Source organism: Dama dama, chromosome 15, assembly GCF_033118175.1.
Source record: "Dama dama isolate Ldn47 chromosome 15, ASM3311817v1, whole genome shotgun sequence".
NCBI classification, from domain to species: Eukaryota; Metazoa; Chordata; class Mammalia; order Artiodactyla; family Cervidae; genus Dama; species Dama dama.
In genome coordinates, this window is record NC_083695.1 from 87,001,954 (window position 1) to 87,018,778 (window position 16,825).

At 45.8% G+C, this 16,825-nt stretch overlaps 1 protein-coding gene across 4 annotated transcripts in view; it reads right to left on the bottom strand.

Moving 5' to 3' along the window:
- Positions 1-16,825, bottom strand: part of FGFR2 (fibroblast growth factor receptor 2) — a 105,369-nt gene that overhangs the window by 25,127 nt on the left and 63,417 nt on the right. For 2 of the 4 annotated variants that reach the window (XM_061162790.1, XM_061162793.1), the window contains 3 exons: positions 11,436-11,626; positions 10,176-10,323; positions 6,357-6,553 (listed from right to left, as the gene is read on the bottom strand). In XM_061162790.1, the coding sequence (XP_061018773.1) occupies positions 6,357-6,553; positions 10,176-10,323; positions 11,436-11,626 (536 nt within the window). Of the gene's footprint in view, positions 1-6,356; positions 6,554-8,594; positions 8,740-10,175; positions 10,324-11,435; positions 11,627-16,825 lie in introns of all 4 variants that reach the window. The other 2 variants (XM_061162791.1, XM_061162792.1) reach the window with 1 other exon arrangement.

The following is a 16,825-nucleotide window of genomic DNA, read 5'->3' on the forward strand; positions in this document are numbered from 1 at the left end:
CTGGCATGCTGCAGTCCATGGGGTCACAAAGAGTTGGACACGACTGAGTGACTGAACTGAACTGAGAACAGTTCCCATGTCACTGAATTACTGTGAGGGTAAAATGAGGTCATACCCATAAATCGTTTAGCCTGGCACCTGCTAAGAGTTCAGTTTTGCTACCAACACCACAATGGCTTCTCTTAGCATCTTCTGTATTTTTGGCTGCACCCCAGTGGTATACGGGAACTTAGGTACCTGACCAGGGACCAGACCCGTGCCCCCTGCATTGGAAGGCGGTGTCTTAACCACTGGACCACCAGGGAGGTCCCTTAGCATCTTTTTATAGTCATTTGCTGCTCAGATTCATGGGAGTTTATGATGACCCCTCCCTCTGGGGAAGCCTGCAGACTTGGAGCCTAGCACTGTTCTGTGTGAGAGATGCTGTCTGTCAGATGGTGTGCAGCAGGGGAGAAAGCAATTCCACCGGCATTAAGGGTAGGATTTGCCTTAATGGTTTGAAAGATGAGACCCTCTGCTCACAGCCAGGGTGGGTGGGTAAGGGCTGGAGGGGTCCGGTGGGCAGAAGAGCAAGCCTCAGAAATTAAGGAGTCAGGGGACAGTCCCAGGGCAGGAGGAGAGCTGGAGAGTTAAGAAAGCCCTCATGACAAATAGGGCTTAGTGGCTGCCTCAGAAAGAAAAACGAAGCATTCAGTCAGAAGTTAACTGCTCCGCGGCTAACCTGTGACCCCAGAGGAATCTTTGCCCACAAACCCGTGACAAGAGTTCACACCCATACACATCTTCCCCCACAGACAGAGTGTCTCTCACAAGGTTTCAATGCAAAAGCTTTGAAAATGGAAAACCTTCCCCAACTTTGTTGCTGTCACTAGAATGAAGGTTATGGGAACTTTGTTCAGATTAAGGGCAGAGGTTTAGATTCCATGGACAGATCTGGAAGATACTGCTGTTAAAACAAAACAAAACAAAACAAAACATACACAAAGAGAAAAAAAGAGAAGAAAATGTCCCGAGTGGAACAATCGACAGAATTCAATCCCTCTGTCTACGGAAGGTATATCATAATTTTACCTCCATGCATTTTACTATGCTTTTAAAATCCCCTCTGGGACTGTAAAACATGACTGGCTTTCTCTTCACTCCGTCTTACTCCAAGCGCTAACGTGTTTGCAGGGCTGGCCCAACCCCTTGCAGGCAATTCCTCTGAGGAACACCGTGTTTCTGGAGCTTCTCTCTTCTGGACCACATTCTTCAAGGAATTCCACTGAATTTCACTCCTGAATCCTGCTTCTGCAACATAGGTAATCACTCTCTTTTTTTGGGAGGGGGCACAAAATCAAAATCTTCCCTCTCAGATATGCTCCTTCAATTCCAGGCTTCCTTTTCCTCTAATTTTGAAATATCCGAATTGATAGTGATCACTGAGTTACTTAAAACAAGAAACACTAACACTCTAAAATAAGCTGTTTCTACTCCCAAATCCTGGCAGGCCCTTTTCTATCATGTTTTGCCACAGTCTCCACTCAGCTTCCTCACTCTCCGGAATCTCTTTACCATAAATTCCTCATGCCATAAATCAAGCTTTTAACTAAATGTGCTTTTTCTCCTATTTCCACAGCACATAAAGGAGATTAGGTAAGGAAGTGGATTTTTTTTCCTTTTCTTTTTAAAGGGCCACCAAGAGATTGTATTGTCCTTTAATACTAGATTCGATTCATCAACGAGAGGGGGGCCCGCAGAGAACAGGGCAGACAGAGGTATAAATGCCACGAGAAGGAGGACTCACACATGGACCACAGCCAGCCAGAGAAACCCTCTGACGCTCAGTCCATGGGTCCACATTCTCAAACCAGAGCACGAGACCCCAGCGCTAACACAGTGATGTTATAAACACCGCCTATCACTCCCCAATAGCAAACAAAGTACCTTCACCACCTAGAGCTGGTGGTTGAAATAAAGGTTCAAGGGATGGGGGAGGGGAGGATTTTTTTTTTTCTTCCATGACAAATTTTAGGTAAGCAGGCAGGGGAACTGATTTGACACTTACTATCCTCCTTCAGCAAGTCTCTGCATCCCCAAACCTCCCCTGAGAGAAAACCTATCAAACCCTGACCGGTCTCATCAGCCCAAACCCAGGACAGATCTTAGCCGAACTTCGTGTCTTCTGGAAGCTGAGGGGAGAGAACGGCCAAGTCGGGGCTGGGAGGGCCAGGCACCCACACGCAAGGGCAAATTCCAGTTAAGCCATCCATGACCATCCAATTACCCACATGCTTTCTGGAACCAGCCACGTTCCATTAGACCACTTGAATGACCAAAATACAGAGAATGTTCCGAGATCACGCTGTTTAGCTGATCGGCAGCAAATGAGCTTCTAGATGTGGGCCTGCCCTTCATAAAATGCAGTGGGTTTTGTAACACCGCCCCCAGAACTGGCTCCTGAACCACACAGGTCATTTTTGTCCCATTCACGATGTCCCTGGGAATGTGTCCTTTGCCTCAAAGATACTTTTATAAAATATCACCTTGACTGACCTTGATTTTTCTCTGGTTTTCAATCTATCTGTACCAGTAACCAAGAGGGCGAAATTAAAGTCTGGGGAAAGAAAAAAACAAAACCCAAAAAACCAACCCTGCCACCCCGTCCTGAGATGCTGGTGGTGAGATAGCATGAGGTACATGCATGTGTGGGGTTATCTGCTGATGCAAGTGTATCTCCATCCCACCCAGTGGAAGAGTCTGGCTCTAGAAAAAGACTCGGATGTGCTCACTGAGAAACCAATTCAACAAACCCAGTAATGCTGCCTACCTCCTGAACAAACAACTCACTTCCTTTCACACCTCTTCCAGCCCCCACAGAACTAATGTGTGCAACACACAAAAAGTACAGCCCACCCGGCAACTCATGGATGTGTCAGGAAGACTTCCCAATGGCCACGCCATCCACTAGCAGCCCTGGAGACCTGTACAAGAGCCAGCAGGCTTGGGCATACACCCCTCTCTGGGCTGGCTCTTGCTGGTCCCCTTGTTTGTCTGAGCCCCAGCTCAGAACATGGAAGGATCCCTGTCAAAGGAAACAGGGAGACACCCTACACCACCCACCTCCCCTACCGAAAAGTTATTTCTCTTTCCCCAAATATCAGAATGCACAAAGAGCCTCAACAAACTCATGGTTACCAGGAAATGATCACAAGGAATTTCTTCTTTGGTACCAGAGAAAAATATTTTTGTGTCAAAAACTAATAACAAGCTCATATGTTGGTCTTACACTGGTAAGTCCAGTACATATTAGTAAATGTCAACAAAAAAATTCACAATAGGATAAAACAATTTTTTTTTAAACCTTTTATTCTAAAAAGGGAGCAATGATGGATCTAGTGAGATGTGGTCTGTGCATGTCTGGGGAGGGGCAAGGATCAGGGCCAAGAATATGAAATTCCAGGCACATGCAGGACAGCAAGCGCCTAGGAAATACCGAGGAACAGGCCATCCCCAAGACATCTAATTACAGCTCACCTGTCGCCAGGTAAAGGCATGCCCGGCATCTCTGTGGTATGCTCTCTGTCATCAACGTATCTGCAGGCCTTTCTGGGGCTTTTCATTCCAGCCACAGTCCAATAACCCTCTTTTATCCAGGTATCTGATAAGCATTCCTCCACCAAAGGGGCCATGCTTATTATGGACGAATGGCTCTTTGTGAAGAATCAGCAGGTCCCACATGTACAGCTGAGATGTGTCAACATCCCCCCAAATAAATGCCCAGAGATTTGTTTTTCCAGGGGACTGGTACCTGCCTACTTTCGACTGCTTCTCTTACACTATTTGACCTTACTGAAACACAAGGCCATTGCATCCCAAATGAAGGCCCCCAAATAACTTTGGAGCCATTGGCAAAGGCCACAGGCCATGTCTTTCATGAAACCTGTGTTAGACTAAGCAGTCAGAAAATTAAGAAGGAAGGAGGGGCTGGGGGGATAAACAAGGAGGAAGAACTGGAATGCTGCCTTCAGTTACACATAGGGAAGGACAGGAAAAAGGACCAACTTAGACTGAGACGGACAAAGAAGAAACACCAGTCAGCCAGAGAGAAATACAGCACAAAGACCAGAGTTGAGTCAAGGGGATTTTAAAGGCATCTGCTTCTTCTATATTAAATAAAAAGAAGAGTACTGTAACAGCTGTAGGAAAAAAAAAAAAAAAAAAGCATGATGAAATAATTACAGGACAATGGTCTAGCTACACCAAATTAAAAGTTTCCTCCAAAAGGTAGCATTTTTCCCTATTAGAAAAAAAAAAATAGAGATGGGACTACCACTCTCTCTTTCAAGTCCCTAGAGTCAGGATCTCAAGATGGTAGCTGTAAAAATGGTCCAAATGGCTGTAAAAATGGTTCTGCGGGTCAGGCTGGAGTGGCCACACCACCCGAAGGTCACTGAAGGTACCATGTTCTAAGAGTCATCCTAAGACTGGACTCTCCCAGAGTCAGCCAAGTGGCCTCATCATCAATTCCCTGGCCCCAAGAAAGATATGCTCAGTCGCTTCAGTTGTGTCCAACTCTTTGCGACCCCATGGACTGTAGCCCACCAGGCTCCTCTGTCCATGGAATTCTCCAGGCAAGAATACTGGAATGGATTGCCATGCCCTCCTCCAGGGGATCTTCCCGATCGAGGGATCAAACCTGCATCTCCTGCAATGCAGGCAGATTCTTTACCGATAAGTCACCAGGGAAGCCCCGAGAAAAACAGTGTACCACTTTAATAAAACAGCGTTCTTGGAGGCAGGGGGAACCAATGACATCTTTCTCCCCTGCCTCACCCTGCTGCTACTCTTAACACCATGTGGGCACCACTCTACACTTGACACACACTCCAAATGCTACCCTCAGCCTCCCCTTTTTTTTAAGCCTCCATCTAGAAAGACCTGCTTGAAACATAGATTCAAAGAAGTCAACAAGGACCCATTCAGCCCAGAGTTTGGAGCTGGGCTGAGAACAGCCATATCTGTGCCAAAACCACTGCTGACCAACTGGTTCCTAATGTTTCCTAACGCCTTGTCCAGAAAATATCATTGCCACCTGCAGTCCCAGGAGGGGTAAGGCTGGGATTAATCCAGAGTTTCTCAGAGTGCATTTCAGAATCATCTGAGGACTTATTTAAGATGTAGATTCCTGGTCCTCTTCAAAACCTACTCAACCAGAATCTCTGGGGCTGCAACTAAGGAATCTACAATTTTAACAAGCATCCTGTACACATTGAGTTAGAGCCTGTGAGTTAGACATTTTCCTTACTGTTTCAAAAATCATGTCTTTATTGGAACCAAGTACTAAATACTTTTGGAAACACTGCCTTCACACCTGCCTTCCCCTTCCATCTTCATGACCACGTCCAGCCCCACCAGCTTTGCCAGGCTTTGGTTTAAGGCAGAGGTGTTGGCTCCAACTTGTCCCATCTGCCCAAAGCAAAAGTAAAGCCACCAGGAGGCATAGACGAGCAAAAAGGAACCAACAAGACTGAGGTTAACAAGCTCAAGGTTAACAACAACTAGTTGCCCATTCAATATAAAAATCATTCTGCCACCAAATCCACAGTCATGTTCATGTGAACACCTAATCATAACTATTATAGGCATATGTGTGGATGCACGCTCAGTCATGCGACCCCATGGACTGCAGCCTGCCAGGTTCCTCTGTCCGTGGGATTTTCCTGGCAAGAATACTGGAGTGGGTTGCCATTTCCTCCTCCAGGGGATCTTCCTGACTCAGGCATGGAACCTGCATCTCCTGCATTGCAGACAGATTCTTTACCACTGAGCCATTGGGGGAACTATAGGATTCTATTTTAAGAATCAGAGGTGGAAGCCAAATCCAGTTAAGACAGACCTCATGGGGTAGTGGTTCAGACACCTCCAGGCAAAGGTTTCTGACCTTGACTTCAAAAAAAGTAAGTCCAAGAAAACCAGAATCCCTTCCTTCCCAATAGGCATCAGTCTATCGCCAAAAAAAGCATTCGATCACAGGGACAAAGAGGGCTTATGCCACTGCACTTGAGTCCCACCCAAAGGCACTAGGGTGCTGCCTCTTGGGTTATTTCCAGTCCTGCAGATGAGCTGAGAGTCTCACACCACTGGGCTTTCTCACCCTCAGAACTAGACTCAGCTGACCCCACCGATGCACCAGGACTTGACCTTCCAAGCTCCAGACACTGATCGGATGGGTGCCCACTAAGAGGCTGGTCAGAACCACTGGCTCAGGGATGCTCCCAAAAGTAGAAGCACAGAAGCAGAGGAAGAGACCCAAGAGCTGGCTGGGCGTGGGGAAGCGGTAAAGTTCTTCAAACTCTTTATCTACTTTCTGTTACCTGTCTCCGCAGGGGGATGCGCTTGGTCAGCTTGTGCACAGCCGGCTGGCTGCTGAAGTCCGGCTTCTTGGTCGTGTTCCTCATCCGGCACAGGATGACGGTCACCACCATGCAGGCGATAAAGAACACCCCTATGCAGTAAATGGCTATTTCCAGGTAGTCTGGGGAAGGTGTCATCTCCTTTTCTCTTACAGGAGCTGGATTGCAGATCACAGGGGGGAACAGAGAAGCAGGCCACAGAGTTAGGACACCGCACTGATGCTTCCCGGCATAACTACAGGAAATCAAAAGGCAACAATCATTCCCAAGGCAAGACGGGCCTCCCAACATCTCAGCACTGCAGGAGGCATGGGCTCTGGGCCTGCCGTGCATGTCTTCTAAACTCTGGGCTCCTTGATTCACCACTGGGGCCCAGGTGGTCTCTTATCACTATCCTCAACGGACCTCCGGAATCCTGAGATCGTGATGGATTGGCTGACACCAAGGTACGAGCATCAGGTTACAAGGTCACATTCTGTTAAGACATTTGGGTAAGGTAGGACGGTCACCGACACCCATGATAAAAGGGCTGCCTTCTTCCTTGATGGTCTCTGATGCAAACCACTTAAAAATTCTTACATATGAACGATGCCCACTTCTGTCTCTAAAGGAAGAGTGCCTCTGTCTTATTTGGGTAAGCTCTTCCAAAGGAAGATGTGACCAAGTCGTTTACCCAGATGAACACAGTTTCAAAGAAAACAAAAAAAAAAAAATTCATCTACTGGGCTGGTTGGAAAAGGTTCAGGTTTCTAAATATAGTCCAGTAGATTATTTAACTAAACAAACAAATGCATTTAATATAAAGACTGAATTGGTTATACTATAGAATCATTATGTCCATATGATAAAAAGTATGTAACATTCTTTAATCAATAACCATTAAAGTTTTTGTGTATCTTGTTATACTCATGTCACAACTCTTAAAGAAAAAATAGAGATGATGTCACATATGAGGACATATAAAACTGCTTAAGTTAGAAACGTTTACACTAACTTCCAATAATCTGCTCCCTCCTTAGTCCTCAATGATCAATCGACAAGCAGTGTATTTCCAAATAGTACCTTTTCTCAAACTGCATTCTTAGTTAATGTGCTCGCACTGTCAGGCAAATCGGTTAAGAAGTGCCAGTCGGGCACTTGCAAAATGCAGTACTGCAAGTAAAAGCAAGCTCAATACAAGAGGCGTCACACTGTCTCAAAGCAAATACTCAGAGCAGATTCACAACAAAAGGAAAAAATGAATGCAATGGCATTATTTAAAGCTTATACATTTGAGTCAGAAAACTATTTGCAAGATAGTCAAAACTCTCAGCAGCACAGCACAAAATGAAATGATCAATTTATTTTTGCTAGACATAAAATAAGCATGCAGGTAGGCACCAAACTCTAAATATAAGGAATTAATAACTGGAGTGGAACATTATGAGCTGGCAAACCATAGTCTATGCAGTTTCACAAAGGAAATGACAAAGAGACGGATGTATTAAAGAAGATAGCAGTTAAGACTTGACTAGGGTAGAGATGTCAGTTAAAAGATTTAGACAGCAGCAGTGTTTAGGCAAGAGGGCTTCAGTGATGTTGATTTCTCTGTAGGATGGAAATAACATCAAGCCCAAGATGGCAAGAGCATGCTTTGCAGTAAAAGCCTAAGAGTTTGTTCCATTACATCATGCAGCAAGCCACCGATCCCCAAGTAGATAACACACTGCTTCTGAACACCCTACACACGGAGATGTTTCTGCCCAGGAGCCTCGACATACACCCATTTATTTCCATCTCATTAAAAACAGAAAAGTGGAACAAAAAAAATTTTTTTAAGTACATATGGGATTTTAACAAAATGGAATTTGAAATGAGAAAAACTACTTTGAATTTTACAGAGTGATTTCAACTTCTTCCTTAAAAGAAACGGGGATGGGTGAATTTATACATTGACTCAATAACTCACTAAAAACATAAGATCTCTTGGGGTTTGAAGGGTAAAATTTCACTTGATCATAAATAAATGTGAGGGTGGGATCTCATTGCAAGTGAATTTCCAAGGCAACTTTCTTATCCCAGGGGGATAATTTTAAACATTTTTAAAAAATCTTTATGTGAGGGGAAAAGGGGTCATTCCTGAGAACAGAAGCTGTGTTAATTCCATAGCAATCAACCAAGAAGAGGGAAAAAACCATGGAGAGAAAGAGCAGTATATACCTGGCAGAACTGTCAACCATGCAGAGTGAAAGGATATCCCAATAGAATTACCCGCCAAGCACGTATATTCCCCAGCATCCTCAAAAGTTACATTCCGAATATAGAGAACCTCAATTTCTTTGTCCGTGGTATTAACACCGGCGGCCTAGAAAACAAGGAAAGCAAGAGAAAAGGCTAGACGACACAGGAATGATTGTGGAGGGGGCCATGGAACCACGAGGCATTGCACCGGGACCTCCAGCGGGTACCGGCCACCGGAAGATTCCAATCGCAGCCCATCCACAAAGCCCGCAACCAAGAGATGCTGAGCAACATGGAGCAGCTCACCTCCACAGGCCCGTCACCACACCGCCGTCACCACCTAGACAGACATGCATGCGATCAAAGGCATGGAAAAATCAACCCACAGAACACCATCCTCGGGGTCTCTGCTTGCTTGCTTTGGATGGAGGAGTGATTTTCCAAAAGTAGGGTACCCAGAAGTCCAAGCTGGGTTCTGGTCCTGTTGGCTGCAGACTCCCACCTTGAAAAAAGGATGGCTCTGTCTAAACTGTTGTATTGCAAGACAGCACACCGCAGGAAGTCCAAGTGGATACCTGGCATATCCTTCCAGGCCTGTGAGAACCACCAAGGTGGGGTTCTGTGTTAGTTACCAGCTTCTGGTAACGTTTATTCCTTCACATACATTGCATTAAAAGAGAAAGGAAGAAAGCATGGTATTGATAGCAAAAAAACCAGGCTTTTTTTTTTTTTTTTTTTTTCAACAAAAACATTTGCATGTGAATCATGACAAATTGGTGGCTCAGACAATAAAGAATCTGCCTGCAATGTAGGAGACTCAGGTTCGATCCCTGGGTTAGGAAGATCCCCTGGAGAAGGGAATGGCTACCCACTCCAGTATTCTTGCCTGGATAATTCCACAGAGGAGCCTGGTGGACTACAGTCCATGGTGTCTCGAAGAGTCAGACGTGACTGACTCATATCACTTTCATATGAAAAACTGAGAAAGGCAAACTGCTGTCTTCAATAGCCAGTCTGCAGTATTATTCACTGAGATGGAATATCCTTGAACTTGGGATAAGAAGGTCAAGGACAGTATTCTATAAGTATCAATTAGGTAACAGAGAAAACAGTGCTCTGTTGAACCAACGATATTGTGCCAATATTTCTCTAAAAATCTGGGGCTGAGGAGGTATCAAATTCTGCTGTTGTGCAAATGCCACAAATGCAACAGGCACACCGGTGTGTGTCTGCAACAGTGCTGGTATGCAATAATGATGGGAGATGTGCAGCCTGAACAAGATAAACCAGAAGGAACTACTTCAAAACTGGGTGGGGGGCGAAGGGCAATCTTCAAAAGAAATTAGAGCAAGCGCTTTGAACATGTGTGGGTATTTTTCCATGGCTGCTGGCATCCTACCAGCTGCATCACGGAAGAAAGATTATGATGAATATACCAAGACCACAGAATCACCCTATAAGCTGCTTGCAATCTCCCAAAGCACCAGGTCTTTTCAGCTTCTATATCCAGCCTTCGTTTAAAAAAAAAAAAAAAAAAAAATCAAACAAAAACGTTGTTACCTTGCTGTTTTGGCAGGACAGTGAGCCAGGCAGACTGGTTGGCCTGCCCTATATAATTGGAGACCTTACAAATATACTCCCCAGCATCCGCCTCAGTCACATTGAACAGAGCCAGCACTTCTGCATTGGAACTATTTATCCCCGAGTGCTGGAATAGACACAGGAGAACAATATAACGGCCAACCCGGAAGGACTTCACAAGGTCCCACCACCAACACACCACCAAAAAACCACCTCCATCTCATCTAAACAGCAGCATCAAAGGGCTGTGGGTTTAGAAGGAAGAAAAATAAGTCAACTGGTGGACAGTGGAAGTGACCCAGTGGAGAAGGGAGGGAGGGTGTGATCAATTCCCTTGAAGAAAGGGCCCGCAGTTCCCCAAACTGATCATCTCTTTCCAGCTTTTTGCCTCCCGAGGGTTTGCAGTTGGAGGGCACACTTTAGCAGTTTAATGTTCTAAGCTGAGCTACCTATGGTTCTGGAAGACTGTTCTTCTTAAGGACATTCTCTATGAGTAACTCAATGTGGGAGACATGTCAGGCAGCATGGTCAGAAGTATTTGTGCAGACTCAGCTACCTGTTGCTATCACCATCCTGAAGAGCAAGACAGATCTAAAAAATAAAGAGGCTGGTGCTATTAAAACTGGGTCTTGCAAGGAACCAAAGAAGAACTACATGGGGAAAGAAGGTTTCCTTGTTCTACATTTCACACATGCAGAAATACCTTCTCAAGTTTTATCTAAACCACGTGTGAAAGAATTTCAAAGGTTAAGGGATTTCTTTTGAAAGGAAAATCTAAATTGTTTCTAAAAGGTGGCTACTAAAATCTGATCCTAACATCATATTAAGAGAAAACAACATCAGTGGAACAATAAACGTTGCTACAACACCTAAAGTTTATAACGCTCTTTCCAGCTACTCCAATCCATTGATCTGCACAACGCCCTGTAGGGAAGATATTATCACGATCCCCACTTTTATAGATGTGCAGCTAAGCCTAAACATCTCACCTAAGATCTCTGGGCTGATAAACAGCTCAACTATTCTGACTCCAACTTTAGTAGTCCTCCCACTGCCCCACGGCTCCCTTCTGAGATTTTATTAGCAAGCCTAATGATCTGCTAATTCTCAAACACACTCTGTACTGAACACATAGGAGAGTCATCTTCTCTCATATTCAAAAGGAAATCAAAGAACTTGTGGCCAAACTCATAAGGGGAAACCCAGTCGTGGGTATCTTTGGATTCAGAACTTGCTCACCTTCAGAACCTTGAGATAGGGCAGCCCATCGGGCCCGTATTTACTGCCATTCTTTTCCACGTGTTTGATCCACTGGATATGGGGCTGGGCATCGCTGTACACTTTGCAGACAAACTCCACATCGCCTCCAACCACGGTGGAGGCATTTGCCGGCAGCCCGGCTTGAAGGATGGGCCGGTGTGGTGATCGCTCTGGTGGAGACACAGAAGGAAGGGGGAGAGGGGACGGGACACAGAGAGATGAACAAATAAGTCGTGTTGTCCAGAAGGCTGCTAGTGAACTCAAGCCAAAAAGGCCTCGAGTCTGCTGGCTGACTCTTTTGAAATAACACCACGGCCCGATGCATAACAAAAAACGACTTCAAAGGAGACGGCTGGAGCACGACCCTTGTACAAAGAGTACTTATTTAGAGAGCTGAGAAAAGAACTTACTACATTCTCAAGTCATTGTTGTCCATGGCCACCTAATGAACAGGAATAAGATTTTATTTTGAGGATTTAAAAGACAAATGGTGAGGGAAAGAGTGCCACTTCTCTTATTCCATTTGGGACCATTTCAGAAACTCACCTTGATCATCAGCTTAACATCTCAGGGACTAACTCTGAGGTCACCCTGAATTCCAAAATGGCACCCATAGGCAGTGTCTCCCCGCACCTTTCTAAGATGCTCTGGGGAAGATTTACAGCCCTTGTTTTGAAAAGAAAATAAACTAAAATCTAAAGCCCAAAGTAACGAACAACTGGTTTCATCCCTTTGCTGTGGAGTTCACTCCATTTGGTCATTCTTTGTCCCCTGCCCCGTTCACCTCCCTGCTAAGTACTACGGATCACTGTATGTCCCAGGCTGGATGCACAGGCAGACGCTCCTCGGCTTACTCAGATGTGGCACCAAAAGCAACACAAAGCAACGCTGGTTCACAAGCCCTGGCGCCGTCTCAGACCATCTTAAAGGAGGCCCCACAGTGGGTAAGCCAGCAATTACTTTCCACCCTCACTTGTCTGCGTTTCTCTAGGGAAACTTTCCAGTTCAGGGGTGGTCATTGCAGAAACCCTGCAGAGGCAACTGCATCAAGATGCAGGAACAACTACATGAGGTTCCTCAAGAATCGAGTAACAGACCAGCCTGCTGCGTGATCTTGTCCACAAAGACAGTCCACATAATCACAAGCGGACCAGCGCCTCCCTACATAGCAGCTCGGTCAAGAGTCACACACAAAAAGAGAGTCCATGCACAAATATCACCCCGTGCCCACCGACCTGCACGTACCTGTTCCCTGTCTCCCTCCCCACACTGTGGGTACCGCTGCCTTTAACCTCCAGCCTAAAACATCACCAAGGGGAATGAGGACATCCCAACCAGCCTGATAAACCGAAGATGTCTCCACACCACACCTGAGCATCCCCAAGCATCGCACTGGAAACAGCAAATTAGAACGACAGCTATCTAAGCCTTTCTATATTGGGGCTTTCAGATTAAAATGTCATTTAGTGGAATTTGTTGGACAGGAGCCAGACCATGTGCAAATTGATTTTACTGCGTAAGCCTGTGGCTGGCTTTTAAAAACTTAAAAAAAAGAAAAGAAAAGAAAAAGTGCTAGCAGTTACTCTTTAGCACATTTCATTCTAGAGTCTTCCATCATTTCACAAACACCTTTATTTTTACATTAAAAAGATAGGATTGCAGAGCCCAAAGAAGGCATTCATTTGCCGTGGTATCACCCACATGGGCTAAGCAAACAGCTCAGAAGTCAAGGCTCCTAGTCCTGGGGGTAGAAAATCTCAAAGCTGGAATCTTTTCAAGTGTCACTAGAAACACTCACTGCTTGGCTAAGACACCACCCCAGCGATGGGTCACTGTGAGCTCCTGGTCAGGTCTGGTGGCCAGGTGGATGCAGTAGGGACCTGCCAGAGGCCAGCAGGGACAGAGCTACGGTTCAACCCTAGCTTACCCCATGCACGTGAAAAGAACAGAGTTAAGTCCTCACACACTCTCCCGACCAGGCCTCCTCCTAAGAGACTTAACAGCCCAAGGGGCGCTGGTCCCGCGGGCTAGACGCTGCCGGCCAAGCTCACAAAACAGGCTCCTTTGCACCTATCAAATACGGAGGCACTTTACTCCTTCCCACAGAGAAATGAATGTTAGGTATCAGTTCCTTCCCTGGCTCAGTTTTCCAGTTTTGCATGCGTGTGTTTGCGTGTTCAAAAGATAAATATTTACAGTGGACCTAAATATTTATTCTTAGAAACAAAGGTACTATAAAATCTTAAATGTCATAAGCCAGATCAACTGAATTTCAAACCAAGTCCCCTTTCTTCAACATGCTTGTTTCTCATAAATCGTTTCACAAGCAAACATTGTGCATGTAATACCAAATAATGATGCCGTGAACAATGAGGGCTTTCATACGGCACCGCAGCCCTGGTCTGCGCCAGCCTTCAGCAGAGAACTTTGTCACTGGGGTAACACTGGCAGGGCCCACGATGGAGCTGCAGTCTTGTTTTACTTGTGGTCCATGTGCTGCTCTGCTCCAGTTATTAAGTTATTCCATTGCTATCCGGACTATGTTCACCCAAAAAAAGAAAAAAAAAAAAAGCACCATCTTCCCAATGGTTTCATGTTATTGCATTTGCAAATTACAGCATACCAACTGTTACCACTTACAGTGGTGAATTCATCCTTTCAAATTTTCTCACCTTATACAAAATAACCTCTGAGCCACCCCCTCTCCCCCTCGGCCCTTTCTCACTTTGGGTACAAAAACTGCAAGCTGGATCACTCTGTAATCGAAACCTTACACCGCCTTCCAAAACTTATTACAGCTGCCTCCAGTATAAAATGAAACCTTAGAGAATGTTATTTAAAATGTTTTTAAAAAGTCAGTAGGCCTCATGTTTCGTTTCTCCACATCAGGCTTTGATTTCCTTTGCAACCTTATTCTCTGCCCTTAAACAAGTCGGAGAACGAGGCCTGAAGCATCTTGGAAGAGATCCCAGGATGCCAGGCTCTGCCAAGAACGGCGTTCCCTTTTCTCAGATCCTTCAGCAACCACTCTTCCCTTGTGTCCATCAGACCCCCAAGAACGGGGATCACTAGTGAGAGGATGACAGCGCCTGGACTCCCGTTCTAACTTCTGAAAGACTGGGGTGAACGCAGGGTGCAGATGGCAGGTAGGAGAGCAGGCTGGGGGGCAGCCCCCAGGAAGTGGGCAGTCCCTGCCAGGCCCAGGCCAGCAGGCATTGGGAAAGCAGGACAGGGACAGGGCCAGGGCCAGGACGGTGGGCACAAAGCCCCTCCAAGAGCGAACGTGCTCTCCTCGGCCCTGGGGGTACACCAGTGCCCTTGGGTCTGCAACATTTTGGGGGCAGCAAACTGATATAGAAAGAATTTGGTGGTGGTGTTCGGTTGCTAAATCGTGTCCAACTCTTTGCAACTCCATGGACTGTGTGGCCCGCCAGGCTCCTCTGTCCACGGGATTGCCCAGGCAAGAACAGTGGAGTAGGTTGCCATTTCCTCCTCCCGGAGATCTGCCTGGACCAGGGACCGAACCCACGTCTCCTGCATTGGCAGACGGAATTCCTTACCACTGAGCCACCAGGGAAGCCCATAAAGAGAATCAGTCAATGAATCATCTCTGGATGAGAGAATAAAACCCAGAGCTGGCCCATCTCCTGTCCTTCTGTAATCACAGAAGTCATATCTCCTCTACCAGGAAGGATTTCCTTTGAGGCAAGGGGTCTCTCACAGCATGTTTAACTCTCAGATATTATAGAAACCAGATTTTGCTCTTTATAAGGGGAGCAATATACACATGCAGAAAAGCCAACAGGCATCTCATCTCTGTGTTTTTACTGAAATGTTTAAAAATACATATTCTGGTTCAGCAGGTTGCCGAGGTACAGTGCACGGGCCGGAAAGAAGATGAGCACCCTTACAGTAGGAGATTCTGAGGTCCCTGCGTAAGCTCCAAATTTAGACAGAATGGAAGGCAGTCCAAAGGGTGCGGCTGCGGCCGATGGGACAGTTGGCTGCCTTGCTGGAATGAGGTTCCACCAAATAAACGTGTAGTAAGCACAGCCTGGAGTGCTTTAAAAAACACATTCTCTCCCCCGCATTCTCCCCCTCACTCCCTCTGTCAAGTACTCCAAACCAGTCGACTTTACCAAAGCAGAAGGCCCAGCTGCTAAGAGTCTAAATTTTTGAGACAGGCTCTCTCAAATCCTACTCTGGAGCTGGGACCAAGGCTGCAGGAAGAAAACAGCCTGTTTCATTCCAAGGGGTAATTATTGAGAAGGAGAGAGAGAAAATGCCTGAGTGACAAAGAATAAATCTTTGTTAATTGACCATTTGAAACTTTATAACATGCCCGTCCCTCCTCTGGACATAATAATATGTTTGCTCGTAAGAGATCTATAACTTTTGCTCTAACACAGCAAAGGCCATAAAAAACGTCCACTGGGCAGAGAGGCCTCCTGTCCACGGGCTCCGTAAATACACATCCCCGGGATCAGGAGGAGAACCAGCTTCTTAAATTACACCTATAAATTAATCAAGTCCGGAGTCGCCAATTTCCCAGCACACACTGGTCTTCTAAGTATTTCTCCACAAAGTTCAGCAGCGCTTGCCACAAAGAACCATTTCAAAGCCACACTCTCTGGCAGCAAAACACAGAGAGACTCCAATCACGGTGCATGCCCAGGACTGATCTGCAAACAGCGAGCCTCCTCCTTCTCGGGCACCCATTCATTTCAGGGACGTGAAGAACCCTGCCTGCCCTGTCTTTAAATTAAAATCAAAATTGAATTACCCCTCCTCTGAAATGGCAGTTTCTTAGCAACTCCAAAGGGCTGAATAGGGAAAGAACATTCTGCAATTTGGAGGACCCGTGAAAACAACTGAGAATTCTTGCTCCTAAAGCCCAGCCTTGCTTTTTTTCTCAAGAGTAGGCGGTGGTGGCTTTTGTTGCATTAAAAAAAAAAAAAAAAAACACACACTAAACCAGTTAGCATGAGGCCTGGTTATTAGGAGAGCCGATCAAAAGCCTCTGATGTTTGAGGAGCCCAAGAACCTGCGAAAGACCTCACACTAATTACAATTATTAGAGTGAGTTCATTGCCTTGTCAAGACTCTGCCGAATATGCCCTCAAACCAGCCAGGCTACATCTAACTGGGTTCTGAGTTTTCTTTTCCCTAAGCTTCCTCCGGCGTCTAGAGACAGGCACGAAAGGAGGTCAGAACCAAAAAGTAAGCTGGAGGAAAAGGGATAGTTAGGACATAGGATGAGAAGGAGTGCTGCTCTCTCAGAAACAGTCAACGCATCCATAGCCAGGATTTTGCTTGTCATTTTCCAGAAAGGACTAGGGGATGCTGGGTACCAGAAATTACTTTAAAAA